Consider the following 25,419-nt stretch of genomic DNA (forward strand, 5'->3'; position numbering starts at 1 on the left):
TGTTGGAAGTTGCCCATAGTGGCTGGGGCAATGCAGACAGGTGGGTGGGGTACATCTATCTATCTATCTATCTATCTATCTATCTATCTATCTATCTTGGAGGTAAGCTTCATTTTGTTCACTTGGACTCACTTCCTAGCAAGTTGCCCCTGGATTGAAGCCTAAGGAACAAAAGGAGTGGAAATAGGAAAGATTCCTGATGACATTCTGTTTACCCTTTTTAAAGTGTGCAGCTGAAAATACTCTTTCTGATACTATCAAGGAGTTAGATGCATCATCATCATCAATTTTCTATTTTTCATAAATTTCAAAACTATGAAGGTCATAGGAAACCCAGTTTAATTTTAGAGGATGAGTTAAGAGAGAGGCACAGATGTACCTAAAGATTCTGTCTGAGTCAGGATCTAAATATAGTTATACAGTATTTTCAATTAGCCTGTCTCTTTAATGGGCAGTGACAGTAGCCAAAGGCACACATCCCAGTAGACAAAAAATATATTCCCCCTTTTTAAAGTATTCAAGCATGCACTCAATTCATCATGCCTAATTAGGTGCTATGAATTATCATCTTCAATTGTTACAAGTGTCATATCTTTTGATGCTATTGGCTGCCTAATGAGAAACTATCGTAGCCTCGGTTGTCGGTAGGGTCTGTGATTGATCAATTTCTGACAACAAAGAAATGTTAACAAGGCCACATGGTGAAGCATTCACTGAAAAAACCCCACACCTTTCATAATGTTTCTATCTAATTTTGGAGCACTGCCACTGCCACACATGAAATAACAACAGGACTGAATTTCCTTTCGCTGGCATTTAGCAGGACTTATAGGGGTGTGCAGAAAAATCAATGGGGGATCAGGAGTGTGGGAAATTACATACTTGAAGAATTAATGAACTATAATTCCATACTACATTCTCAATCACATTTTGCTTCCTTCTCATTAATGGAACTAAATTAGTTTTCCATAGACAGGGTACTTAAAAAAACACACCACAAAATACCACAGCCATGCTCTTGCAAGGCTACAAAAAGCCCTGATATGTCGTAGAAATAAGTTTGCTCTTTCACACAACATGACAGCAGAAATATTGCATTGAAGAACTGCATTAATTCAACCTGTTGAAACAGTTGGGAAATGGATTTGCTGTAACCAATTTCCTCCTCTTTGTGAGAGATTAATACTTTAAGATAATTCATGTAACATTTTTGCTGGGTTCTCGCTTTCAGCATTACAGGAGCAGAATATCCGCTACTCTTCAGAGGAAAAATGGGCAAATTTGTCATACACCGGGCCAGTTCCCCCCTCCCCACAAATGAGTAATTACTGAGCATTTATTAGTTATAACATATTCTAGGTATGCAATGTCCTCCATAGAAATGCTTGTTGTCTAAGATGTTGCCAATTTGGCACCAAGTAAAGTCCTAGTTTTATCCTATTAACTGTGTTTTGGCTTTTTAAATAGTGAATTACCTTGATACAAAATGTGATGGTTCGGGCACCTTTTACTGTTGAGTCAGACCACATCAGCTGGTAAAATGGAACCTTGCTTGCTTTATCTATTTCTATTCCTCTACAGGATGCTTACGCCGTGTGTTGTTGTGCTATGGCAGTATAGGAAACCAAAAGACTGATAGCTTGTTTAAACATGGAAATAGCTGCCATATATCAAAATACTTCCAGGCTGTTATGTCTCCCAAATGGGGTCTAAGATCCATGCACAATCTCAAATAAAATATGTGACTGAGGACTGTGGTGTGCTCGAGTATGCTAAAACTGTACTGCATGCTCTTTTTGTTTGTTGAATATAAAACACCAGTAGGCCTTGCAGCATTAAAATAAAACCTTTTATAGCCATTCCCAAAAGTTTAACAAAGAGAGCCAAGAAGATATTGATGGATTTTTTTCAGGTAGGTTTGGTCTTGCTAGTAGATATGGAAATGCTCAAGATAGGTATACCAGAAGCAGCTTTGAGATACTTCTTTGAGATAGACATTGATGGTCAACATATAGATTTGTAGCTGAAAGGGTCAGCTCGCAAAAGAAGTCCCTGGTTCAACTAAAGCTAGTAACACTGCAATGCATGGAGCCTGTTGGTTAAAAGTCGTTTGTTTTCTTGATTTTGAAAGGATTTAACAATCCTTTTAGGATTTAACAATCAAATTTAGGATTATTAGGGCCAAAAAGTTTACTTTTCACATCTGTGGCAAAACATTATGCATGCCTGTGAATAAGTAATCCACTTCCCTCCTTCTCCTATCATAGCATCAAACCTGAATGACTTACGTTTTTCTGAAATTCAGTAATTATCAAGAGTGTGGAATTCGTTTGTCTGGAAAAAAAATCTCAGGGATGTCACCTGCATTTCTGAACTGGATTAGGGCATTCTATTTCTCCATTCTATTTCCTGTTCTTTCCCTTCCCTCCTTTCTTGATCAAACCTTTTGGTAAAACACATCTAATTATTAGGGGGTATGCACTAAGCATGAAATTTTGCTTGCACTCCCAATTCAGCTGCTTGGAAGTAAGCCTGATTTGCTTCTGAGGACATCTGCTTCACCTCAGGTTTGAATGAGAACCTGTGAAGCTTTGTGTCTCCACATTCACTGTCATGGGGAAATAATAAAGCAGTTTTAATGTCGTTAGCTTTTGGTGACATTTGATGGAATTTGTGTGCTTAGTGGCCCCTGTTGAGTGGATATAAAGCCTGCCAAATTTCAGACAAATATTTGTAGGGGCATTTTTGCTGGTCACTTTTCTCATTTAGTCTCATTTAGAAGAGAGAGCAGAATCCATATAACTTTTTTCTGGCAGAACTGCATGAAAATTGAAGGGACTCTGATAGCCCCTCCTGTGGGGGTGAACACTGCTAAATTTCACAAGGGCAGGTGCAGGGGTAAAGGGCAGCCTTTACCATTTTGAGTTGTTGGAAAGGATTGGCCATGACGAATATGTTCTGCCTCCACTGTTGGAGAAAGCATGTATCTGAATGGCAGTTGCTGAGAATCACAAGTGGAGAAAGAGAGGGAAGTTGTGCTTGTTTTCTTCTTGTGAACCAGGCATCTGGTTACTCACTATGGGAGGCTGGACTTGATGGGCCATTAGCCTGATCCAGCCAGCCATTCTTATCTCCTTGTGATTCACTGTTGTTTTGTGGGCAATTTTCAAGAAAACAACAAACATCAAAGAGGTGCTCTTGATAAAGAAGCCAGTGAAATTTCAGAAGCATTCATGTGGGTATAAGGAATAAGAAGAGAGTTCGTGGTTCTTCCTGGGATTGTTTTCTGTCCAATTGACAATGAGCAAATTCATTCCTTCTGCATCCCTTCCTAGGCCACTGTGATTTACAATAAAATGGAGAGTCCTGGAAAAGCTATTCTCTGTTTAGAAGCTAGAGTTGACAGTCACAAAACTTCACCTCTCATCTCCCTCCTACAATTGCCCTTCTCCTTAAATGGGAAAATGTAACTATTTGAAAAACACTGTCTGAGCCTGTCCAAGTTCTCTGGGACCTCCAAAGCAGTCCAAATGCTTCAGAAGCAGCCTGATTCAGTTTGGGACACCTCAAAGGATACCCACTTGATCTCAGGAGAGTCTCATATCTCTCTGAAACTGCCATTTTTATTTTCAAGTTTTGGGATTCATCAGAATCAAATGCATGCCCCCTGATAATTATAGTAGTAAATGTTATACTAGACACTAGTATAAATATCTCATGTCTCCCTGAAGCCCCCTAAGTTGATTCATTTTCAACAAACTCTTGCTGTTAGAATTGGGTCTTCCTGATTCTTTAGGATAAGAACCCAGCCTTGCTTCCCAACTGAGAACAATGACCACAATCTTATGCACACTTACTAGGAAGTAACACCCGTTGATTTTAGAAGGTCTTACTTTTGAATAAAATGAATTAGGGTTGCACTACTAGGATTGTACTCCTGGCAACTGTCTCTGATGCCCCCAATACTGGTCCAGAAATGATCTGATTTTTCATCGCCAATGGAAGGGGCTTGGGAAATGAAGCACACCAATTCACCAGCTCTGCACCCCTAAAAGGACCAACCACATCCTCTTTGTAGCAGCATCAGAATATTTTTCTTCTCTCTGCCCCACCCCCCTTACTTATTGATGTACTTAAACAGCAGTGGCCTTTGGAACTGCAAGTCTTCTAAAGGGCTACTGCAATAAAACTGCCTCTTGTAGCCTTAGGGAGCCTTTACATCAAAATCTATTGCCATTGCCATGTACTGTCTTGGGGATAAAGGTCTTCTGCAATTTACAGCTGATCAAAACTCAACTTTGGGAGTCCAGAGAGCTATGTTAAATTATTGTTTTAAAAGGTTAATCCTGGCACCACATTCTTCTAAGTAAATAAAGGTCAAACTTCCCACAGCAAATGCTACTCACCATCTCTACATCTGTGTTTGGGATGAGTAAAAAAAAGCAAAGGTTTTCAGTTTTCAGACCAATAAATGCAGTTGCCCATTTGCAATTATCCATAATTTTCAGATACATGGAAATGCAATTTCATTGAGAGTGCCTTCTGTTTTGCTTCTTTACTGAAACATGCTTTCATTCAAGGAAAACAAAAATAAACAATGGAATCTAACAGCTCATAAAGGAAAGCATAGAAAGTGATAGGACAGAGTTGTGTGAAATCAAGATTGCTATGGAAATGTATTATGAAAATCTTATTTAAACTTCAGCATAATAAAAACCACTGGTAGAATGAGTAAAAAGAAGGGGAAGTATTTGGCTGGCTTGTGGAATTTTTTTCCCTTGATGAAGAGAAACATTAATAGTCTGATAACTAACAACACAAGGCCTTTATTATTATTATTATTATTATTATTATTATTAAGCTATTACATGATCTAACAGATGGATATAACTTTATGTCAAGTTGCAATAGGAACTTGCAGAGCTTCGAATGTTGTTGGACTCCAGTTCTAGTCAGTCCCAGGCAATATATCCAATAGTCAGGGATGATGGGAGTTGGAGTCCATCCTTGCCCCAATAAAACTTGAAATTGGCTGGCAGAGAAACGCAGCAGGGCATATCAGTAGTTGCTTAGCAACTGCTCTGTGCAGTTTTGCCCCAGAGCTAATCAAGAGACCCAATGGGAGACATTTTTGTTGCTGGTCAGAAGCTGTTGTGTAAAAAGTGAAGAAAATGGCTCCTGATGATTAATTGGGAATGACTCTGAGATAAAAAGTGAGAACACACATTGGGTGAGAAGAAACCCATTAGAACTCCTTTGCTTTGGACCGCTAAAAAGAATCTGGCACAAGGTGAGTTGGGAAGGCCAGCTTCACATTTAATTATGTACAATTGCAAGTGTCTGAAAACATGTCTGTCTTAAACTGCCATTAAATGGCATGGCTATCAAATAGACATGGGATCCATTTAATCACAATTATTGAGTAATAATCTTATACAGTGCCAACTAGTAGAGGCTCCATAGGATAGTCAGGTAATGAGCTAGACAGATTTTTCATGCCTCTTGCTATAAATTGGCTTCCCAGCAGCATCAAGATTTGTCATTGCTTTTAAAAGTCACTATCTTCCTGTGAAGAAAGCACATACTTTGCACAATACCTCATTGTGTCACATTGGTCTTCACTGGGGTTTTTTTTCCTAGATCGCAAAGGCATATATTCCTATGTTAGAGTCAGCTTTCTAATGTTTAACCAGTTCAGTGTTAAATTGGCCTTCATTAGGAGTGTCACTGCTTCTCAGAGCTCAGAGCTGCTAGATAAGCAAAACTTTTCAGGGAGCCACTAATTAACTATCAAATCACATCACAATATAAATCCACTGGAAAAGGAAAGGAAGAATATTCCACACAAAGAGTAATAGCTCAGACTAATACTAAGCATAGTGTACTATTGTACTATTGTCAAATTACTGGTGTGCTACTCAAAACTCGTGAGTCTTCTGTTTTTCTGGGGTACAGTGATGTTAGCATCAGCAAAGAGAACAAGTATTATATAGTGGTTAGCCAGCCTTTCTCAATCTTGGACCCCCAGATGTTGTTAGAGTACAACCCTAGCAACCCTAGCTAGCAGGAACAGTGGTCAGGAATGATGGGAGTTGTAGTCCAGCAACATCTGGGAACCCAAGGTTGAGAAAACCTGGATTAGACAGTTCATCTAGGTCTGGAGAGTCAGCTATGAAGGTCACTGGATGACCCAGTGCTTATCATTCTTAGCCTGATCTACCTTGAGTTCCTTGGAGGAAAGGTGGTGAAATAAAATGAATAAACAAATCACACAAATGTTTGCATGAATTAGGACAAGGGGTATCCACATTACCCACTTTGCATGATTATTTTTTATTCAACATGTTTAGCTAATCCACTGCTACATCTGGAGTTGAGAAGAAGGCAAAATAAAGCTGTGTCAAAACCTCCAGATCAGTGTCCCCTGGCAATGTCTCCTGGATTTTAAACAGCATTGGAGACAAGAGCTGAGAATTTTACAGGCTGAGAATTTTCGTTTTGTTTGTTACCTGACGTATGCATTGTATGCTATGGTTTTTAGTGTAGAACCTGCCCTGGAATCCCTGTGTGATGAAGGGTGGGGTAGAAATTGAACAAATAAAACCTTTGCAACACCTGCTAAAGAACTGCCATAGGGTTCCAGGTGGAAAAAAGCCCTGGTTCCACTCATCATTGGTTTTCCCTCCAGCAACTGTTGGCATGTTTGGTTGGTCTCCACCTACAGATTATCCCTGAGGATGTGCAGACCTTGGCAGAAACAAAGGTTGTCCATCCCTTGCCTAAAGGGATGGGCTGCAGCCGCAGCTTTAGACCTCTAGTTTAGAGGGTAATAGAATACTATTCAGTACTGACTGACTGACTGCAGGCATTTTCAGTGGAATTGGTTGTTAGCAGACAATCTGTCATTTCCTAGAGACCAGCAGAATTCTTCCATCAGCATATTAATGGCAGACAGTCCTACACAGCTCCATTCAACAACTTTGCATTCTGACATAAGGAAATGAGAGGAGAGTATTTCTTTCTTTATTGGCATATGTAAAAGCATTTCATCCGAAGTAATATTTCTTGTGATATTGGTTTGTCAGTTTTTTTGAAAATAAATACAGAATAGTTATTTTGGCTGTCAGTTTACCAATACTGACATGTCAATCAAGATTTGTCCCCCCGTCCCACATTTGTGAATAATCAGTAAGAGTGCTTATAAAAATGCATAACGCCTCTGACTATGATGCTCTGTTCATAATTAGGAAGTTTACAGCGTCACAGTGTTGTTCTGAAGAGAGGAGTACAAAATTTGTTTAATTCATTAATACACCTTTGACCTAACTTGTGTGTTTTCTTTCCTGTTGTTCTCAGTAAATGAATCCAATCTCTCAGCAAGAGAGAAATCTGTCTTTCAGTATTTTGAATGCATGTTGCTAAGTGGTGGCTATAATTCTAAATGCAAACTCTCTTCTTACCTCCCTTTGCAACAAAGACTGCATTCAACATTTTTATGGTTTTGGCTTGGAGATTTTCACTATTCCTAAACCATCAAGAATTCTGTATGACAACCACTGTGGGCTTTAATTCAATGTCTTAGTTCAGACATCATGATAAACTATAGTTTATTGTGATGTGAGCCTAGCCTCTCCCTCGATTCACCAGCAGTTTTGCCACACTTCTCCAATTTAGTTGTAGGAAAGGAATTGGAAGTTTTTGCTTTCAGTTTTGATTAATTACAGCTTAGTGTTACATCCAAACTCCAAACTACTTTAATTTTAACTATGGTTTGTTTTAAACCAGTCCGTTCCTAATTTATGGCTTGAAGTTTTGTTTTAAACAAGTCATTGTTAAAATTAACCAGTGTGTTACTGTCAACTGGTGTTGACAGGGCGAACTGGGGTTGATCAAAAATTGTAGCTGAAACTTCCAGACTCCTCTTTGTGGCCATGTCAGGAGTTTGCAAAACCAGGGGAAGCTATGCTAGTTCCCATCATGATAATCCATGGGTTCTCAAGGCATTCAGATTTGGCCAATATGTACTAGCAGGCACTGATAGCATCCAAGGTGTCAGATGAGCGGGAGTAAACATGCCAGGCCAGGCTGAAGCTAGGCTCATTCCCATCACAATAAGTTGTGTTCTACTATGATGTCCAACATGGCCAATATGTGGTAGTTGGCATGAAAGCATCAGAGCAATCATTTCCAAGGAACACAGTGGGGTTTCTGATGATAGGCTTTCATTTTTCCTTGTGTGTTGTATAGCACGTCCAAATGCATTCTTCCTGCCAACAGAAAAAGGTTCATTCCCTTCAAATCAACACAATTCTCATTGATATCTTCATCTCATCTCCCTCCGCCACCCAATATCTCACTTACAACTTCTTTCCAAGAGCAAGCAAAGACAGAGGCAGAAGGGAAGTTGGGCTTAAATTTGCAATTAGTTTCCTGAGCATAGTTTGTGTTATAGGCACCTAGGGATTCGTTACAGAACTGGAAGGTCTGGTGTAGATTTTCTTCTGTAGCTGCAAAAGCATTTGGGAGGGAGGGTGTGAGAAGCTGTAAATAAAAGCGTTGGGTTTGGATTTGCTGCTTAATACTATAAAAGGCTAGCCAGAAGGAGGCTTAATGGTCTAATGTGTATAACTGACAAAAGGAAATGAACTCTGGGAATATATTTTAAGTCATATCACAGAGTAGATGGTAACCTGAGTACACAACATTGTAGCATGCAATTTACTTCATTAATTAACCAATTTATGCATTATGTAGATTGGGGCGGGTCCAACCATAGTCTTGGTTTGTCGTAACTGGGAATATCAATATTGCTAAACAAGATAGATTTCAAATTAAGCATTTTCCCCAAGGTATAATGAAATACTATGTTTTTTTGAGAGAGCTGGATCAATTGTTCCTATGTGGGTTTTTGTTTGGCTGGTTTTTAATACACTAGCTGCTGTCCTTCCTATTTCTGGAACTAATTTGTAGAGCACTGTTCACTACTTACTCTTTATTACTTTAGCAAACTCTAGACATAGATTTGCTTTACTTCTCTCTTTATTTTTTTGGTTCCACTTCTCAGAGAAGTACTAAACAGCATCTGCAGAGATTTGGTACAATCGCTTGTGTGGCTTGAAAGTTCTACCTTTTCACATTCTCTGGGAAAACAATATGTAGGTCCAGGAAAATTGTTTGTTACAGCTCAGAAAGCGTTCTAATGATTAAGAATCAAATGGTGCGATTCATATTCAAAAATGTGTTTAGGACCATTCTCTCTCTTCTATCAGCAGTCTTTGCAGTCATTCCCAGCAGCATTAGCTTCTAGATAATGGGAGTTAGGATTTAATGTCTTGACATTCTACAGAAATAGATAATCCTGGTTTACATGAGGCAGCCTGGTGTAAGGATTGCCGGGAGGATATAATGGCTAGAAATATAACTATTGCTGGAATCATATTTTTCCCCGCTTGCCATGGTCAGTTGAAACACAGACTGTTTATCATTGTCTTCATTGAATGAATTAGAAATGTTTAAACAATACAGAGTATAATTTAATGTTGTTTTGTTTATGGTTCTCATTTATTTTTCATTTCACATTTTTTTTCAAGAAGGCTTGCGAAGTTCCAGTTCCTATTAGATTTATTGCATACTAGGATATGGAGTTTAAACACTTCTGCTTAGAAATATTCATATATCCTGATCATGAATGCATCAGTTTCTTTTGTGTGTCCACAAACAGCAGCTTATGTTACTTTATGTTACAGTCTTGTTGCTGTTTTCCCTTTTCTGTTTGATGAACAGACATTGATGAATGTTCAGATGGCTTTGTTCAGTGCGACAGCCGGGCCACCTGTATTAACCTCCCTGGATGGTACCATTGCGAGTGCAGGGATGGCTACCATGATAATGGCATGTTTTCACCAAGTGGAGAGTCATGTGAAGGTCAGTAAAGGGGTAGCATAATTTATGTGCTTTTGCTATGCATTTGTGTTTGAGTCATGCTTGGTGTGGCTGACTTTAGCCTGGTTTGCACGACACTCTAAGCCAGACTTTGGCTTCGCTCAGTGTGGTGTAGCAGCAAAAAGGACTAAAGTGGCTGCAAAATCCTCTCTAAGAGCTCACACTTTTGCATGGCCTTGCATGTTGTGCAAACCAGGCCCCAGACTGAATTCATTGTGCTTGGGCCATCTTCAAATATAAGCTTCAAGGTACTTTCTGACCCAGGGAACTTAAATTCTTTGATGACCGAAACAGAAAAAGGGAATTATTTTTAAAAATCATATTAATATGCAATTAATCAATTGGTACACAGATAGATAGAAAGATGCTAGATTTCTCCAGAAAACTCAGGATTTCTGTGACTGAGGATTTTTCCAGCAGTGTGAATTACTCAGAGCAGACCCACTGAAATTAATTATCAGGACAAAGTTAGGTCTGTAAACATCAAAGGTTCTAATCTGATTAGAATTTAGTTGAATACCACCCTATATCACTTCCAGAAACCTATCACACCCAGACCAGAAGAGCAGCCTGATCCATAACCAAGTAAAAAAGGGATTCATTTTCTCATAGATTTCTTGATTTGCTTCTCCTTCACAACTCAAAGAAACAGGAGGGTCCCAGCACTCAGTGGTACATATTCATGTCAAAAAAGGCACTGCACACTATGGCTTGGCTACAAAGCTAAATCCATGGAAGGAAGTTCATGGAAGGAAAGAAGTGTACAAGGCGCCATCCAACTGTCTTAGGGACTGTGCTCCAGATTTGTGTAGGATTTACTCCTTAGCCTTTTCTTCCCCTAAAGATGTTTCACAAGGCAGCGGGTATGGATTTTTCCTCGAGGTTTACTCCCCAAGCCTTTCTCACAGATGAGTATGGCAGCAAGGCAGTGGAGGTTTCCTTCTCCTAGAGTTTTCCTTCTCCTAGATGTGGCAGTGGGATGTTGTTGTGCAAGAGAATGCAAAAATAAGCATGTCGCTGGTAACCTTTGTTGCTCAATAGATTGTGCAGCTTTAAAACTCACCTGCCCACTAAGCTCAAGAGAATGTTGGATGCAGCCCTTAGTTCTATCTAGTGCTGAACCAGAAATGCCAGCCGGTTCCTATCAGCCATTCAGAAACTATGGAACTGGGCAGAAATTCAACAGTTTCCTCAGGTGTGGGAGATAGGAGGAATTCTAAAAATGGTGCAGAATGGTGGGCTCAGGCTTATTAGAATAATTGGCAGAGGTCTTGTTGTATTGTTTTCTTCCTTTTAGAAGCAACTTATTTTTTCCACCAGTGCTAGAGCTGCAAATGACACTCAGCGAGCTGCCATGTTCTATTACAGTGCCTCCTTGGGAACGACATATTATGATGGACTGTAGTCCATTCCAGGCTAGAACTGGGGAAAGAAAGATGGTGGCTCCCGATGACTTGTCCCATCTCTGCTGCTGTCTCCAGATAGCTACAGTATGCAGGACTGTATGTTCAAATACAATCTGAAGGCATGAAATGCATGACCAGGCTCAGATTATGTAGTAAGAATCCCTGATTAAAAAAACCTGGGAACCGATGAAGTAAGCCAGGTATAGGCAAACTCGGCCCTCCAGATGTTTTGGGACTACAACTCCCATCATCCCTAGCTAACAGGACCAGTGGTCTGGGATGATGGGAGTTGTAGTCCCAAAACATCTGGAGGGCCGAGTTTGCTTATGCCTGAAGTAAACTTTGCAGGCTATTTTGTGTACATGGGCCCTATTAAGATGTAATGCCTCCATTGGAAGGTGGACTGTCCATTCTACTGTCTATGTGCATTTATGGTGGATCTGAAGAATTGTATCTCTAAAAGGCAAGGAAGGCATTAACTTGTGATCTCTGTTTAACCATAATGATGAAGGTATGGTTCACCTCTTCCACTGCTGACTTCTCAGTCTGAGACAGAAAGAGAGAAGTAGATTGCAGATGCAATGCTAGCCATATAATCACTCCCAAATTTTACTGGTTTCTGAGTAAAAACCATCTAGTTTTATGTACTTCCTCTTTTGCTGTAAATAATAAATATACATTTTAAGGAAACCTCTTATCGCACAGTGAAACTACTGCCACCTGTGGGGTAATATTATGCTGCTTTTGCAGCTTGTAGAAACTACTGCATTTAGCAAAAAGCAATTTGAGCAACAGTATTTCAAGCTTAGAAACACAGCGATCGTTAGATGCTGTGGCAAATGGCATTACATGGAACAGCAGGTTAGTGGGCATGCAGTTATTTTAAGCTGCTGCTCTTCTAAAACAAAACATCCAGTCGTATTTATTTATAAGCTTTGGGTTGAAATGTATTTGAAGGAAGACAACACAGCATGTTCAGTTATGGTCTGTTAAAACCAAATTGTTGCGGGAGGGGGGGGTTACATTTTCTCTAAACCTAAATTTCAAAAATTCTCTTAACTTTTTTTTTTTTTGTGTATCATTGACGGTCCAGATTCTGTACATAATCATACAGAAAGAAAATTAATCTTTGAAGGTCTACCAGTGGATTTTTTTCTCTTCTCGGAGATTCTTTTTTCCTTCAAAGTCAGAATGAAGCAATGTCTGTTATGTATTTTCTTCTGGTGAAGGTTAATTCTCAGGCAGAAGGGATAAGCAGGGCTATCACACATATCCACATTCAAGACATTGGATTGTTTGCATCATGGGATAGCAATGGGGCAAAACCTGAAAGCAACCGGTTTTACTTTCAAGCAAAGATTGGAAAGCTAGGACTGGGGTGCAAAATATTGCCCCCTCGTATTATATAAAAATAACACGGAGAAAAAAAATTGGCTGGCACATATTATACACATATAGTCTGTTAATACAGAGGAAAAAATAAGGCTAAATGTTCTACATAGCATGGCAGTACATAATGAAACACAGCACAATTCCGTGAGGTGGAAGCTGCAATGCATTTATATAATGTATCATTTTAAAATGACATGGGAGTGATAATAGTGACATACCACCTGGTGCCTGGAATTAACGATAACTCCAAGCTCCGACTCCCACTCTCTCCCTTCCTTTTGCTGTGTGCAGCAGTAATTGACACTCTGTTTGGTCCCTCCATTCTCAGTATTTTATGGGGCTTGGTGTTCCTGTTACAGCTGTAAACAAAATGTCAACCACATAACTCACTCTTTATGGTGGTTTGCTACCAGTCCAAAATCAAAGCGTAGAGCAAGATTTTTGCAGGGATGGATGATTTGTGGTGCAACACTTTTGCAGATAACGGCTGAAAGTTTGATGCTGCTAAATAATGCAGATGTGTATTTCATTTGTGCAGGCTTCATGTCTATTTCCTTGCTTTTTTTGGTTGTTGCCGATTTTCATAATATTTATTTCCAGAATGCCGTAGGCACATGGCAACCCAGTCTGCCTGCACAATACCGAAACAAAAACAAAAACCAAGTATTACGCAGCAGCTTGCAAAATATTAAAGTTAAACAATTAGAATTTAAAACAATACTAATACATATTAAAACATAACATTTAGGAAATGTAGCACACGCTTCATGCCTGCAACCCAAAGGCTTTCCTGAATGCTAGTTTAAGGAATTTTTTTTAAAAAATGATATTTATTAGAAGTTTAAAGATTACAAAAAAAAGAGAAGAGGAAAATAATAAAAAAATTAACAGAACATACATTACAATAAGTAAAAAGAGAGACATAAAAAAACTACAACAATACATCAAAAAACAAAACAAAACACTAAAACACATCCAGTATTCCATATCTTTACCTTTCATTTACTTGTTTCATCGACCTCCTCACACCTCCCTTTTTTGTATTCTAGTTCAAGCTAGTTTAAGGAAATTTTAAGGTTGCTTACCACTCTTCTCTTTTAGACAAAATTGCAAGCAATGAATGCAACCAGGGAGATCCCAAGATCTTGCTGATTTCAGGATGTAGGCAGTGTTGGCTTTACTCAGAGTAGACCCACTGACATTAATGAATATGAGTAACTTCGGACAGTTTATTTCAATGGGTTTACTTTGAATAAAACTTAATTGGATACAATACACTTTCTGTAACTTTGTGAACTCGAAGTCGGACCACCTCTAGAGAGCAAATGACAGCATGTGTGAGAGAATATATAGGCACATTAATTTGTAAATACATGGATATCCTGCTACTAGTTTAGCCAGGCCTGCACAGAGCTTATATGAGGCCTGGTGTGTGAGTCTTGTCTATGAGATGTGCCACTGCCTCATTTGAACTGGCAGTGACACAGGTCTGGATTTTACTATCAAAGCCTTGTAAGTGCATACATTTTGCACATGGCCATTCCACCCATTAGGTCCCTAGTCAGCTGGGAGGCACGGGGTATTCTTGGCATGACAGCATAAATCTGGCACGCCTCTGGCCGGGGCCCCCAGCCAGCTTAGCCTTCTGAGGCCTGGGGCAAGTGTACTCAGCTGCTTCCCCACAAGGGTCTGATTTTAGCTCTAAAGGATTCAGCATATTTATTAGCCATAGCCCATATTTGTTATATCACCTTTAAAATCTGTTTTGTATGTTTTGGCTTAATATGTTTAGTTGTGAGATCTTGGCTTGCTTGCTTTTTTTAAAAAAACTAAAGCAAAAGCTACTTAAATAAACTTGATATACAGTTCAATCAGCAAACAAAGTTCTCCCTTTATTGCTTTGCCACCCTGCAAATGCCACTTTTTACAGCTGTAATTAAAAGACCTGATGCTGTAGTAGAGAGTCTGAGTTTTCCTCAGGCTTCCAGTAAGAACAGACACTAGCTTGTCCCTAAAGTTGAGACTCAACAAGGCAGGAGTTGATGGAAAAGTTAGATGAAGTAAACTTAAAATATAACAAGGACGAACTTGTGCTGATCACATCTAACAATGTCCTTGAAGTCCATGTTGTTCTTGTTTAAATAGTCCATAGCCCATAAAAGCGTAACCCATGTACCTGAAGTGCATCTGAGGATGGTTCCAAGTTGCAAGCCACCCTGGAGCCAATGCTGGCAAAGCTGGCATCCATATCGGGTTGTTGCATGATGAAAATGAGGCTAGCTGACAGGCATAGCAGCACCCATTCTCTTCTCACATGCCTTACTCACCCAGCTTGAGCAAGGTGTATATCAGGATTGGGGAACCTTTGGCCCTTCAGATGGTCGCTGACTATTGGCCATGCAGCCTGGGGCTGATTGGAAATGTAGCCAAGGGCCAAGGTTCTCCATCCCTGGTGAATGCTGTGATGCAGTGAAGGTATGCCAACTGCAGGTTGCACCAGCAAGGCAGAGAAAGCTCAGTCTGGGTCTACAAGCCACATGCAAACTTAAGGCTTATCTGAGTACTTGGCAGTTCTGCTTTTTCCAGTGCCACATGGGTCCTCAATTCTGCAATGTAGGTTGGGGCTGCCTCCAAGAACTCTCAACAGTTCTTCTTGTATGGGTCACAACAGCCCCACATATTGGGATAGCAATCAAGTATCCCTTTGGCATGGCCCAGTCAACTTCAAGGTACCCATGAATTTGAACCTCAGCAAGTTGGAATCCAAGGGTACAATAGATTGAATCAGAATACTACCCCAGTACTTAAAGCTAATATCTGGAAGTTCGTACAAGAATTTCCTTGCTTAATATACAGTAAGTAAGGCTCCGCACAGTTATTTCACTTGAACTTCCACTCACGTAATTAATGGTGTGTAAATTGTAATAAGAATAATTTAGACTTGAATGCTTATTACTATGGAACTGAGGCTTAATAGCCGAGGACAATTTATATCAACTATAGCCAGGCCAGTTTTTGTTAGTGTCTTTGGTTTAAAATCAGTCCATGGCTATTTCTTTGCAGACATTGATGAATGTGTGACAGGAAGGCACAGTTGTGCCAATGACACCATTTGCTTTAACTTGGATGGTGGCTATGACTGCCGGTGTCCCCATGGGAAGAACTGCACAGGTGACTGTGTCCACGAAGGCAAAATTAAACACAATGGGCAGATTTGGGTTTTGGAAAACGATAGGTGCTCTGTCTGCTCCTGCCAGGTAAGTCTGATCAGCGTTAGCGGGGGGTTCTTTGAGGGGTGGGAAAAGGTGAAAAAGCAAAGCAGGAAGCTGAAGTTAGAATAGTTTGTTTCCTCCCCCGCCCAAGGGATGAAGGTGGTATGCTTAAGTCACCACTGCCGATTTACTGAGGCAGAAAAATAATCAATTTAGCCCAAATTTCCTGTTTCCAACAGATGGCAAGGTGGGAGGAGCTGTCGGCAAAACTCACATGCCACAATTTGCACCAACAGTAGCTCATTCTGCTAGAGCAAAGTCACAGCTGGATCCAACCCACTATATTCAAAGAACATAGCCCATCCTTATTTGAACCATTATATTGTCAATATTACAAATTTTTAATCCTTTCCTTCATTTTAAATTAGCTTTGAGAATTTAAGAAGAGCCCTGCAGACTTACATAAAAGGCCTATCTAGCTGCATGCAATAACACACTCCTCTCTTGTGACTGTTGCTCTGAGGCAGTGGAGGTAGAACTTAGCCTTACCTACAGTGAATTAGTCTAATCCTGTTTTAAATCAAATCTCCCATTCTTAAACTAGTTCTGTAGCTTTGCAAACTATTAGTTATTCACTTCCCTCACCATAGTTATGCAAGCTGATTCTAATTTTTACTGCATGCTGCTATGTTTTGCAACGGTAGAGTGGATACGTAATGTGTCGGCGAATGGTATGTGATTGTGAGAACCCCACAGTTGACTTATTCTGCTGCCCCGAATGTGACCCAAGGCTCAGCAGTCAGTGTCTACATCAAAGCGGTGAGATCTTATACAACAGTGGAGACACCTGGGTTCAAAATTGTCAACAATGCCGCTGTTTGGTAAGTCCTCCTCCTACAATAGACAATTAAATCAAAACCATTTGCAATCATTATGAGTTACATCTGCCTTAATTGTTCTTTTACTATGCATATTTGTTTCAATCAGCTTTTAAAAAATGAAATTATTTTTTTCTATTGCTCAATTGATCAAAGACTGGAAATTTCAGACTGTAGATAGAATCATAGAATTCTAGAGTTGGAAGGGACACCAAGGGTCATCTAGTCCAACCCCCTGCAATGCAGGAATCTCAACCAAAGCACCCATGACTGATGACCATCCAACCTCTGTTTAAAAAACTCCTAGGAAGAAGAGACCATAACCTTTCAAGGGAGACCATTGCACTGTCAAACAGCTCTTACTGTCAGAAAGTTTCCCCCCATGATGTTTAGTTGGGATCTCCTTTTTTGGTAATTTGAAGATACATCTAATCACAGCCTGAAAATCTATTGTTCATATTTGACTGTAAAAAAAATGGATCTAGGGAATAGAAATAATGCCTCATTACCAATCATGGTTGAAAGAGCAGCTTGAAATAATTGAAACCCAAGGAGTACATTGCAAATATTTATTGAAAGTGAGTCCTTATCACGGAAAGAAGTTTCCCCCCAGCACAGGGTGCAATTCAAAACACGCTTGACACCTTTTGAGATCCATGGAACTACATGAACAATTCACTACTTAACTCTGTTTAAATCAATGTGACTTTAGCATGCCCAGTTTTCTCAGAGCTAGATCCTTAATCATTCAGTTTCCATTGCTTGCCTTTAGTAACTGCAAAGAAATCCACATCACACACCTCTGCCATTTTTTTGTTAGAAGTCCCACTGTGTTCAATGGGGATTCCGGCAGGTTAGTGGGAAAACGCACCCCCAGCAGCACTCAATATGACCCTCAGCCTGAACAAGCTTCCCTGTCCCTTCTTATGGTGGTATAATAGTGTCTTAACATAATATGAATGATGATGATATAACAACGTAGAATTAATGCTCCTTTGTCCATTTTTTGTAAAAAAACAGCAGGGTGAAGTGGACTGTTGGCCCTTGCCTTGTCCAGATATGGAGTGTGAATTCAGCACCCTGCCTGAGAATGAATGTTGCCCTCACTGCGTCACTGACCCCTGTCAAGCAGATACCATTAGGAACGATATCACCAAGACTTGTCTGGATGAAACTAATGTGGTTCGCTTCACCGGGTCGTCTTGGATCAAGCACGGCACAGAATGCACCCTCTGCCAGTGCAAGGTACTGAAGAGCTAAATCGAGCTGTAGAAGGGTCTTTTCCAGTCAGCCTTACGGTTTATAAATATTGATGCATCTCATCTAGTCACTGGGATGTCTCTTTCCACACTTGCAACATAAATCATTCAGTGTTGTTGACATCATTCTTTTCTGCTAGGGGGACAGGAGCATTCAAGAATCTGGATAATGGTTTAGATGTACCAGCAAGGCAAAATTCTCAAAGTCCACGCACTGTCTGACCTTGAAGCTATCTAGCCCTCTATACATCTACATATGGTATACTTTTTATGGAAATATATTGGCTCAGCTGTGATTGCTGATCTTGCTGTTATCAGTTTTTTGGGGGGCATTTTGAAGACATTTAAACTATCAAACGATTTCTCATATAGGCTATAACCTTCTACACCTCCCCTCCCCCCCAAAAAAGTATTTTCTGTCAAGAGAAGAAAATTACCCAAGACAATCTTGAAGCTTTGCGGTGATCAAACACTTTTTCATGTTCTGTCGTGGCAATAATGGAAATACAGCCATTGCTTCCTTGTTTTTATAAAGTGAAGGGAACAGAATCCACATGATAATTTGGGTCTTTAGTATTCCTCAGGGTCAACAAGAAACACTTATCTGAAGAAGAAGGGCGCACAGTGATATGCTGACATGACTCTTGCAGCCTCTAAAAATAGTTAAGAAAAAGGGACTGGAATAAACTGTTCTCATTTATACAAGTGATGTAAAGTGCATTTCCTATTTTTCTCACTGAACCCAAACAAGTACTCTACCTGCTACACCCCACCCCACCTTTAGGGCTCTTCGGTTTAGAGGAAAAGTGTATAAGGTTCTTCATGGTGCAGACAAAGTGGATAGAGAAAAGTTTTTTCTCCATCTCTCATAACACTAAAACTCCGGGACTTCCAATGAAGCTGAATATGTGAAGATGTAGAGTAGACAAAATTGCACAGCATGTAGTTAAACTATGGAAGATGCTCCCACAGGAGGTTGTGGTGTTTACCACCTTGGATAGCTTAAAAAAGAAGATTATGAATGATAAGACTACTAGCCCTCATGGCTATGTTGTGCCTTCACGGTTGGAGGGAGGATGCCTTGGAATACCATTTGCTGGGAATCACAAATGAGGAAAAGGTTGCAGTCAAGTCCTGCATCTGATTGTCCACTATGAAAGCAGCATGCTAGAGTAGATGGGTCATTGCCTCATCCAGCAGGGTCTTCCTATGTTCTTAACTCATACCAATAAACTGAGCAGAATTAGATAAATTGAACATTTACCACCTCCTCTTCCCAACATCCACAGTCTTATTATGTCATCCATATGATCCATGCCTGCACAGCTTTACTTGAAAGTAGCTCACGTGCATTCAGTGGGGTTGGCTCCAAGTAATGGGTTGCAGGATCACAACCTAACAGTGTAATCCTTTACATGCTTATTTTGAAGTAACTCCTACTGGCTTCAATGGAGCTGATTTCCAGGAAACTGTCTATAGGACTGCAGCTTAGTGGATGAAAAGAAAACTCAGCTGTAATTTTAGGACTGTGCACAACTCCCTGACCCACCATTGGGGGGGTGCTCATCTGTGGCCCCCATGTTGTGACCCAGGGACCACCCATCCCATATCTGTTCCCAAATAAATTTAGGGGTGGACTAATTGTTTTTTTGTTTACCTAATGGATTTATCAGCATACATCCAGATTTTATTTTTCCTTGTAACCACATACACAGGGGAATGGCTGGGGAAGAATATGTGAAATGAAAGAGCAGCTGGGTTTTTTTTTTATGTTGATGCACTGGAAATCATAATATACCACTTTATCCCTGAAACAGAATCTGTGCTTTATTTCTTGCCTAACATATGGTATAAGCATTTTGGCACCTGAATTTTAAAACAATCCAAAAAGGTCATTCAAATTAGACTAATAGTACAGTATACTGTGTATACAGTAAAAAATGAAACATTAATGCTCTGTACATTAATAGAGTGCATCTCACAGAAGGTCAGAGCTGCAGGATAAGCCTCTGTAGCCAAGCTACAACAAAATAGGTTTACATAAAATCATTTAAGAATCCAGAAAAGCCGAGCATCGGCTGAAGCAGCTTTAAGCACAAAACCATTTTAAAACTGCAAGTGGAAAAAGTGAGCAGCAGCATTGCTGTCATGGTTTTCTAGGACCCCGTCATACAGCAAGTCAAGAAAATAAAACAACAAATTGCCCAAATGCAATTCTAAGCAAACTTGTACCCTGAACGCACCTGATCTTGTCTGATTTCGGAAGCTAAGCAGGGTCAGGCCTGGTTAGTACTTGTATGGGAGACCACCTGGAATACCAGGTGCCGTAGGCTAAACTTGTTTATAAAGGCAGCAACTATGTGATGTTCTTAACATGGGACTGCCACCAGAACTGGCCACCTCATGTCAACATCTTTCCTCCTGTAATGTCTAAGCACACCTCAGTGTTCTGGCATTATGGAGTCTGTCTTTCCACACAGTCACCACCAGCAGCCAATGATAAGAAAGCAGAGAAATGCATAACTTGAAAATGTCACTATACAGGGAGGGGTAGATCTGCTGCAAAAATGGTGAAGCTTAAGCTTGAGGGCCCTTAATCCTGGAGGCGCTCCAGAAGTGACTTAAGTCCACACTGCTTAAAACTTTTGGGTCTAGTAGACCCAATCTGAGTCACAAGACTCAAATGGATTACTTCTTTGTTGTATGTATTTCAACAATCCTAAAGTCTGAGAGTCAGTAGCACAGATGATGTAAAGGTATGGTGAACTGTCATGGAACAACCCCATTGAGTGACAGTGGTTAGCCAGACCTTGTTGCTGGTTGCGAAAAGGCCCCCATAACCGTTCAAGCTTCAGGGCAACAAAAATGTAGGTCCGCCACTGTACACAGCTAAATGTGTCAAAATATTACAGAGAGACAATTTGTTTCTCTCTTCACTTGCATCCCAATATGAAGATAAACATGTAGTTCCCACCAAACTTGAAAACAAGTAAAAATACAGTGGTACCTCGGGTTACATACGCTTCAGGTTACAGACTCCGCTAACCCAGAAATAGTGCTTCAGGTTAAGAACTTTGCTTCAGGATGAGAACAGAAATCATGCTCCAGCAGCGCAGCAGCAGCGGGAGGCCCCATTAGCTAAAGTGGTGCTTCAGGTTAAGAACAGTTTCAGGTTAAGTACAGACCTCCGGAACGAATTAAGTACTTAACCTGAGGTACCACTGTAGTCAGAATTGACATGTAATTGCATTTAGTCCTTTCAAGTGTGTGACTTTATCAAAATGTGTTTGCTTTTGTTTTGGTATTGTTTTTCTGAACGATCACCTACTTTAAATCTTCTGTACTGTAAGAGACCCAGACTGGGAAAGGGAAGGAGAAACAATTTTATCCTCCCTTTCTTGAATAGTTTAAGTTTATTCAATCACATCTTTCCCTCTGTTCACGGGAAATGTGTGTCGGATGAAGAAACAAAATAAAAAAAAAATTCCTTCCAGTAGCACCTTTAAGACCAACTAAGTTAGTTCTTGGTATGAGCTTTCGTGTGCAAGCACACTTCTTCAGATACACTGAAACAGAAGTTGCCAGATCCTTCTATATAGTGAGAAGGTGGGGAGGGGTATTACTCAGAAGGGTGGTGGGAATGGGAGATTGGCAGATAGCTGAGATGAGCCTGCTGACGACTCTTAACGACTGTAATAGGTCTTACAGGAAAAGGCAAGGGGTGAGAAGGTGAGAAATGGCTTAGTCATGTATAATGGGATAAGAATCCAATGTCTTTGTTCAAACCAGGTCTCTCCATGGTTTTAAGTTTGGTAATGAGTTGCAATTCAGCAGCTTCTCTTTCAGAATTGCTGAATTGCAACTCATTACCAAACTTAAAACCATGGAGAGACCTGGTTTGAACAAAGACATTGGATTCTTATCCCATTATACATGACTAAGCCATTTCTCACCTTCTCACCCCTTGCCTTTTCCTGTAAGACCTATTACAGTCGTTAAGAGTCGTCAGCAGGCTCATCTCAGCTATCTGCCAATCTCCCATTCCCACCACCCTTCTGAGTAATACCCCTCCCCACCTTCTCACTATATAGAAGGATCTGGCAACTTCTGTTTCAGTGTATCTGAAGAAGTGTGCTTGCACACGAAAGCTCATACCAAGAACTAACTTAGTTGGTCTTAAAGGTGCTACTGGAAGGAATTTTTTTTTATTTTGACTATGGCAGACCAACACGGCTACCTATCTGTGTCTGTGGATGAAGAAACGTAAGTTAAGTTTGAGTTTTGGGGTCCAAAGGCTCCACAAATCCATGTTTGCAAATTTATCTATTTAGTGCCTTAATGTTCTGCCTTTCTTCCATCATGAAACTCAAGGTTGCATACAATAGATGGGCCAGCCAGATGCTGCCTTGACCCATATCTGCTTAGGTGCAGCAAGGTGGAGGCATTGTGGGCCTAGGCTTTATAATCCAGAGAAATCAGGCCCCATCCACAAGCCATTTAAACCAAACTACCTGGGGGAAAGCTTATTTAGTGCTGCCTCCTAGAACATACAGTCCAATTTAAACCACAGCAAATGGATTTAAGCTAATTTACAATCTTAATACCTCAATTTAATTAGCTTCTGGACATGGTTATCCATCTCGTGTGCATCAGTACTTTAAAGCTAAAATGAATTGTGGAAACTTGCGAAAGTTATTTCTCCAGTTTCATTCACCTAACAATTCAATTTAATGGAAACACTGCTTTAAGTTAGGCTTGTAAAGCGCTTCTGGATAAGTTACTTCTGGCCAGTCCTGTTTTCCTCCTCTAGAAAAATAGGTGCCGGTACTCAACCATGAAGTTGTTACAGTAAGTGCCACACTTTTTAACAACAACGAAAGTTCAACCCTTGGGTATCTCCTAAAAGAACACTGCTTCTGGCTAGTAAAACAGGTGAAAAGGACGGAAGGCTACTGTAAGCTAGAAAAAAAGTTGAGTGTTATTTTTTCATGCAGTCCTTTCTTGACATTAGTGAAGAGTGCTGGCTTGTGTGGCATTTTCCTCCTTGGAACTGCTGACCATTCATGAAAGCAGCATTTGCCTCACTCTGCACTGTGCAAATGTGTGGTTGCTGACAGCATGGCTCAGCAGTGGAATCTGCCTCTGCCATGCAAATACGTTGGGTGACTGCCTGATGGGAACTCAAATTGCTCTCTTTATGTTGACATTCAGAAGTAAAAAAGCCACTAAGTTAATTTTCACCGGAACATCAGAAAGAATGTAATGCAGAATTACTAGGTAGCAAATGCTGGTATTTCAGCACGTGTCCAAGCAGTCATGTGTAAATGCTTATATTCTGTTTAAACAAAGTTGTTGCATGAATGTAAATCACTTTCTCTTGTTTTTCTTTGTCTTCTCTAGAATGGGCATGTTTGTTGTTCGGTGGATCCACATTGCCTTCAGGAACTGTGAAGCTAATGACCATGTATCACAGGCAGGCAGTTTCTGGCTATAGAATTTTTTCCTTCGCAAAAGACTTACAGACCAAAAATTGTATAAAGCCAAAACTGGAGCAAGACCAGTCCCCCCCCCCCCCATGAAAATGCAGAAATGCTATGAATTGAATGAGCTGTCACTTTCCTCATTCTGGGTGAAACGTGTAAGACTAGTAATGACTTCAGATGTATAAACCTGTGTTTGGGTGTGAGGTTCAACTTCTGGTCCAGTCTGTGTTTGACATCATTATGTAAGATACTGGACTAAAGGAAAATTGACATGTTGTGCGTATAAAGGTGTCAGAATCCTCAAGAATGTAAAAAGCTTTCTGGAGTTTTGAAAATACACCTCATCCATGGCCACAGATTTATTTATTTTGTAGCCTAATGATATTTGAATCTACATCATCATTATTTTTTATTGCTCACTACAGAATTTGCCAGAAATCTTTTTTAAAAGGAAGATATCTTTTGGAAACACTGAATGTTGCAACAACATATGTACAGCTCTGAGAAACTGATTCAAGTTATTGTAAAAATAATAATAATAATGCACAGGCATGACTACTTAATATTGTCTGATGGGAGAAGTCATCTATATTTCCTCGTTCGACTGCACTTAGTTCTTGATTAAATTTGTTCAGTATAAGCTCGTTCTTGTGCAAAATTTAAATAAATATTTCTCTTACCTTATACTGTTGAGTATCTGTCATTGTTGCGGGCTACAGAATGCAGTCTTTCATTGCTTCTCTTCTTTTGTTGTAAGTAAAGTTTCCCATTTGGCAAGTTTTATTTGACATCGTGCATTCTGCCAGGTCTTACCTCTGCAGCCGTTACTTCAACTGGTTTTAATGGGGCTTTTGCAGTGGAGTTTCGATAGCAGCTGTGTTTGATAGACAAATCAAACTCTGTGGGGGAAACCAACAGAATCCTATGCATGCTTACTCAAAGGTAAGTATCACTGGATTTGCTTGAACTTATTCCAAGGAGGTGTGGATAGGATTGTAGCTTTATGCCAGTCCTCTAAAATCCTTTATACACTCCCCAGTGTACACTTGCTTCTGTGTAGACATGCACAGGATTGTACAGTTTCTGGTACAAAGTGAAGCAGCTGTTAGAGTTCTGTTCTTCTGAATGTAGCTAGAACTTCACAACAATGGATTCTTTGACTGGGATGCAGGAGTGATCATCAGATATAGGTAAAGGTAAAGGGTGTTAAAATATGGTTGGAAAATGCCAAACTAGCAGTTAACTTCAAAAAAATAAAAATAAAGATCTTAAATGTTTTGTGGAAAATAATGTAACATTCTGCTGAAAACCATGAAGCCTATGGAGTTTTTCAGATGCTATCTATTGATATACAGATACATGGAAATAAGCACACGCACACTTTTAAAGACAATGTCTATAAATAACAGATACTCGAGGGATTTGATGTTTTATCCACAGATTCTGTCAAGCAGCAATCAGTGTTTTTTCAAGCAGTAATGCAGGCTCCTTGGAAAGGGGGCTGTTTTAATGTAGCGTTTTCCTGTTTTCTAATAACTACCAGGGGATCGTGTTTTGCCCTTCAGATGCAATGACAGTTGTCTGCAATGACAGTTGTCTGTGGGAAACACAACCGTCTTATGTGATGGAAGAAAATACCGTTTAGGGATTCTGCTGTGATTTTATTACAGGATGTGTTTAGGTCAGGGGTCTGCAACCTTTAAGACAAAAAGAGCCACTTGGACCCGTTTCCGAAGAAAAAAAACCTGGGAGCCGCAAAACCATTGCGACATTTAAAACAAATGTATCTCCGGAGCTGCGATCTGACAGCGGGCGGGAAGGTGACGTCGGGACGGTGCGTGACTAAC

The 25,419-nt window shown here is 40.1% G+C and overlaps 1 protein-coding gene across 2 annotated transcripts in view; it reads left to right on the forward strand.

The window, feature by feature from the left end:
• The window catches only part of NELL2 (neural EGFL like 2), a 108,664-nt gene extending 84,408 nt beyond the window's left edge, over positions 1-24,256 (forward strand). The window contains exons 16-20 of one of the 2 annotated variants that reach the window (XM_081022334.1): positions 9,784-9,924; positions 15,804-15,997; positions 16,657-16,833; positions 17,851-18,075; positions 23,490-24,256. In XM_081022334.1, coding sequence (XP_080878460.1) covers positions 9,784-9,924; positions 15,804-15,997; positions 16,657-16,833; positions 17,851-18,075; positions 23,490-23,540 — 788 coding nt within the window. In that variant the 3' untranslated portion in view covers positions 23,541-24,256. The remainder of the gene's footprint in view (positions 1-9,783; positions 9,925-15,803; positions 15,998-16,656; positions 16,834-17,850; positions 18,076-23,489) is intronic. The other variant, XM_081022335.1, reaches the window with a different exon arrangement.
• The last annotated feature ends 1,163 nt before the right edge of the window (positions 24,257-25,419 follow it).

The sequence above is a fragment of the Podarcis pityusensis genome (genome assembly GCF_964106645.2).
Source record: "Podarcis pityusensis genome assembly, chromosome: 10".
Taxonomy (NCBI): Eukaryota; Metazoa; Chordata; class Lepidosauria; order Squamata; family Lacertidae; genus Podarcis; species Podarcis pityusensis.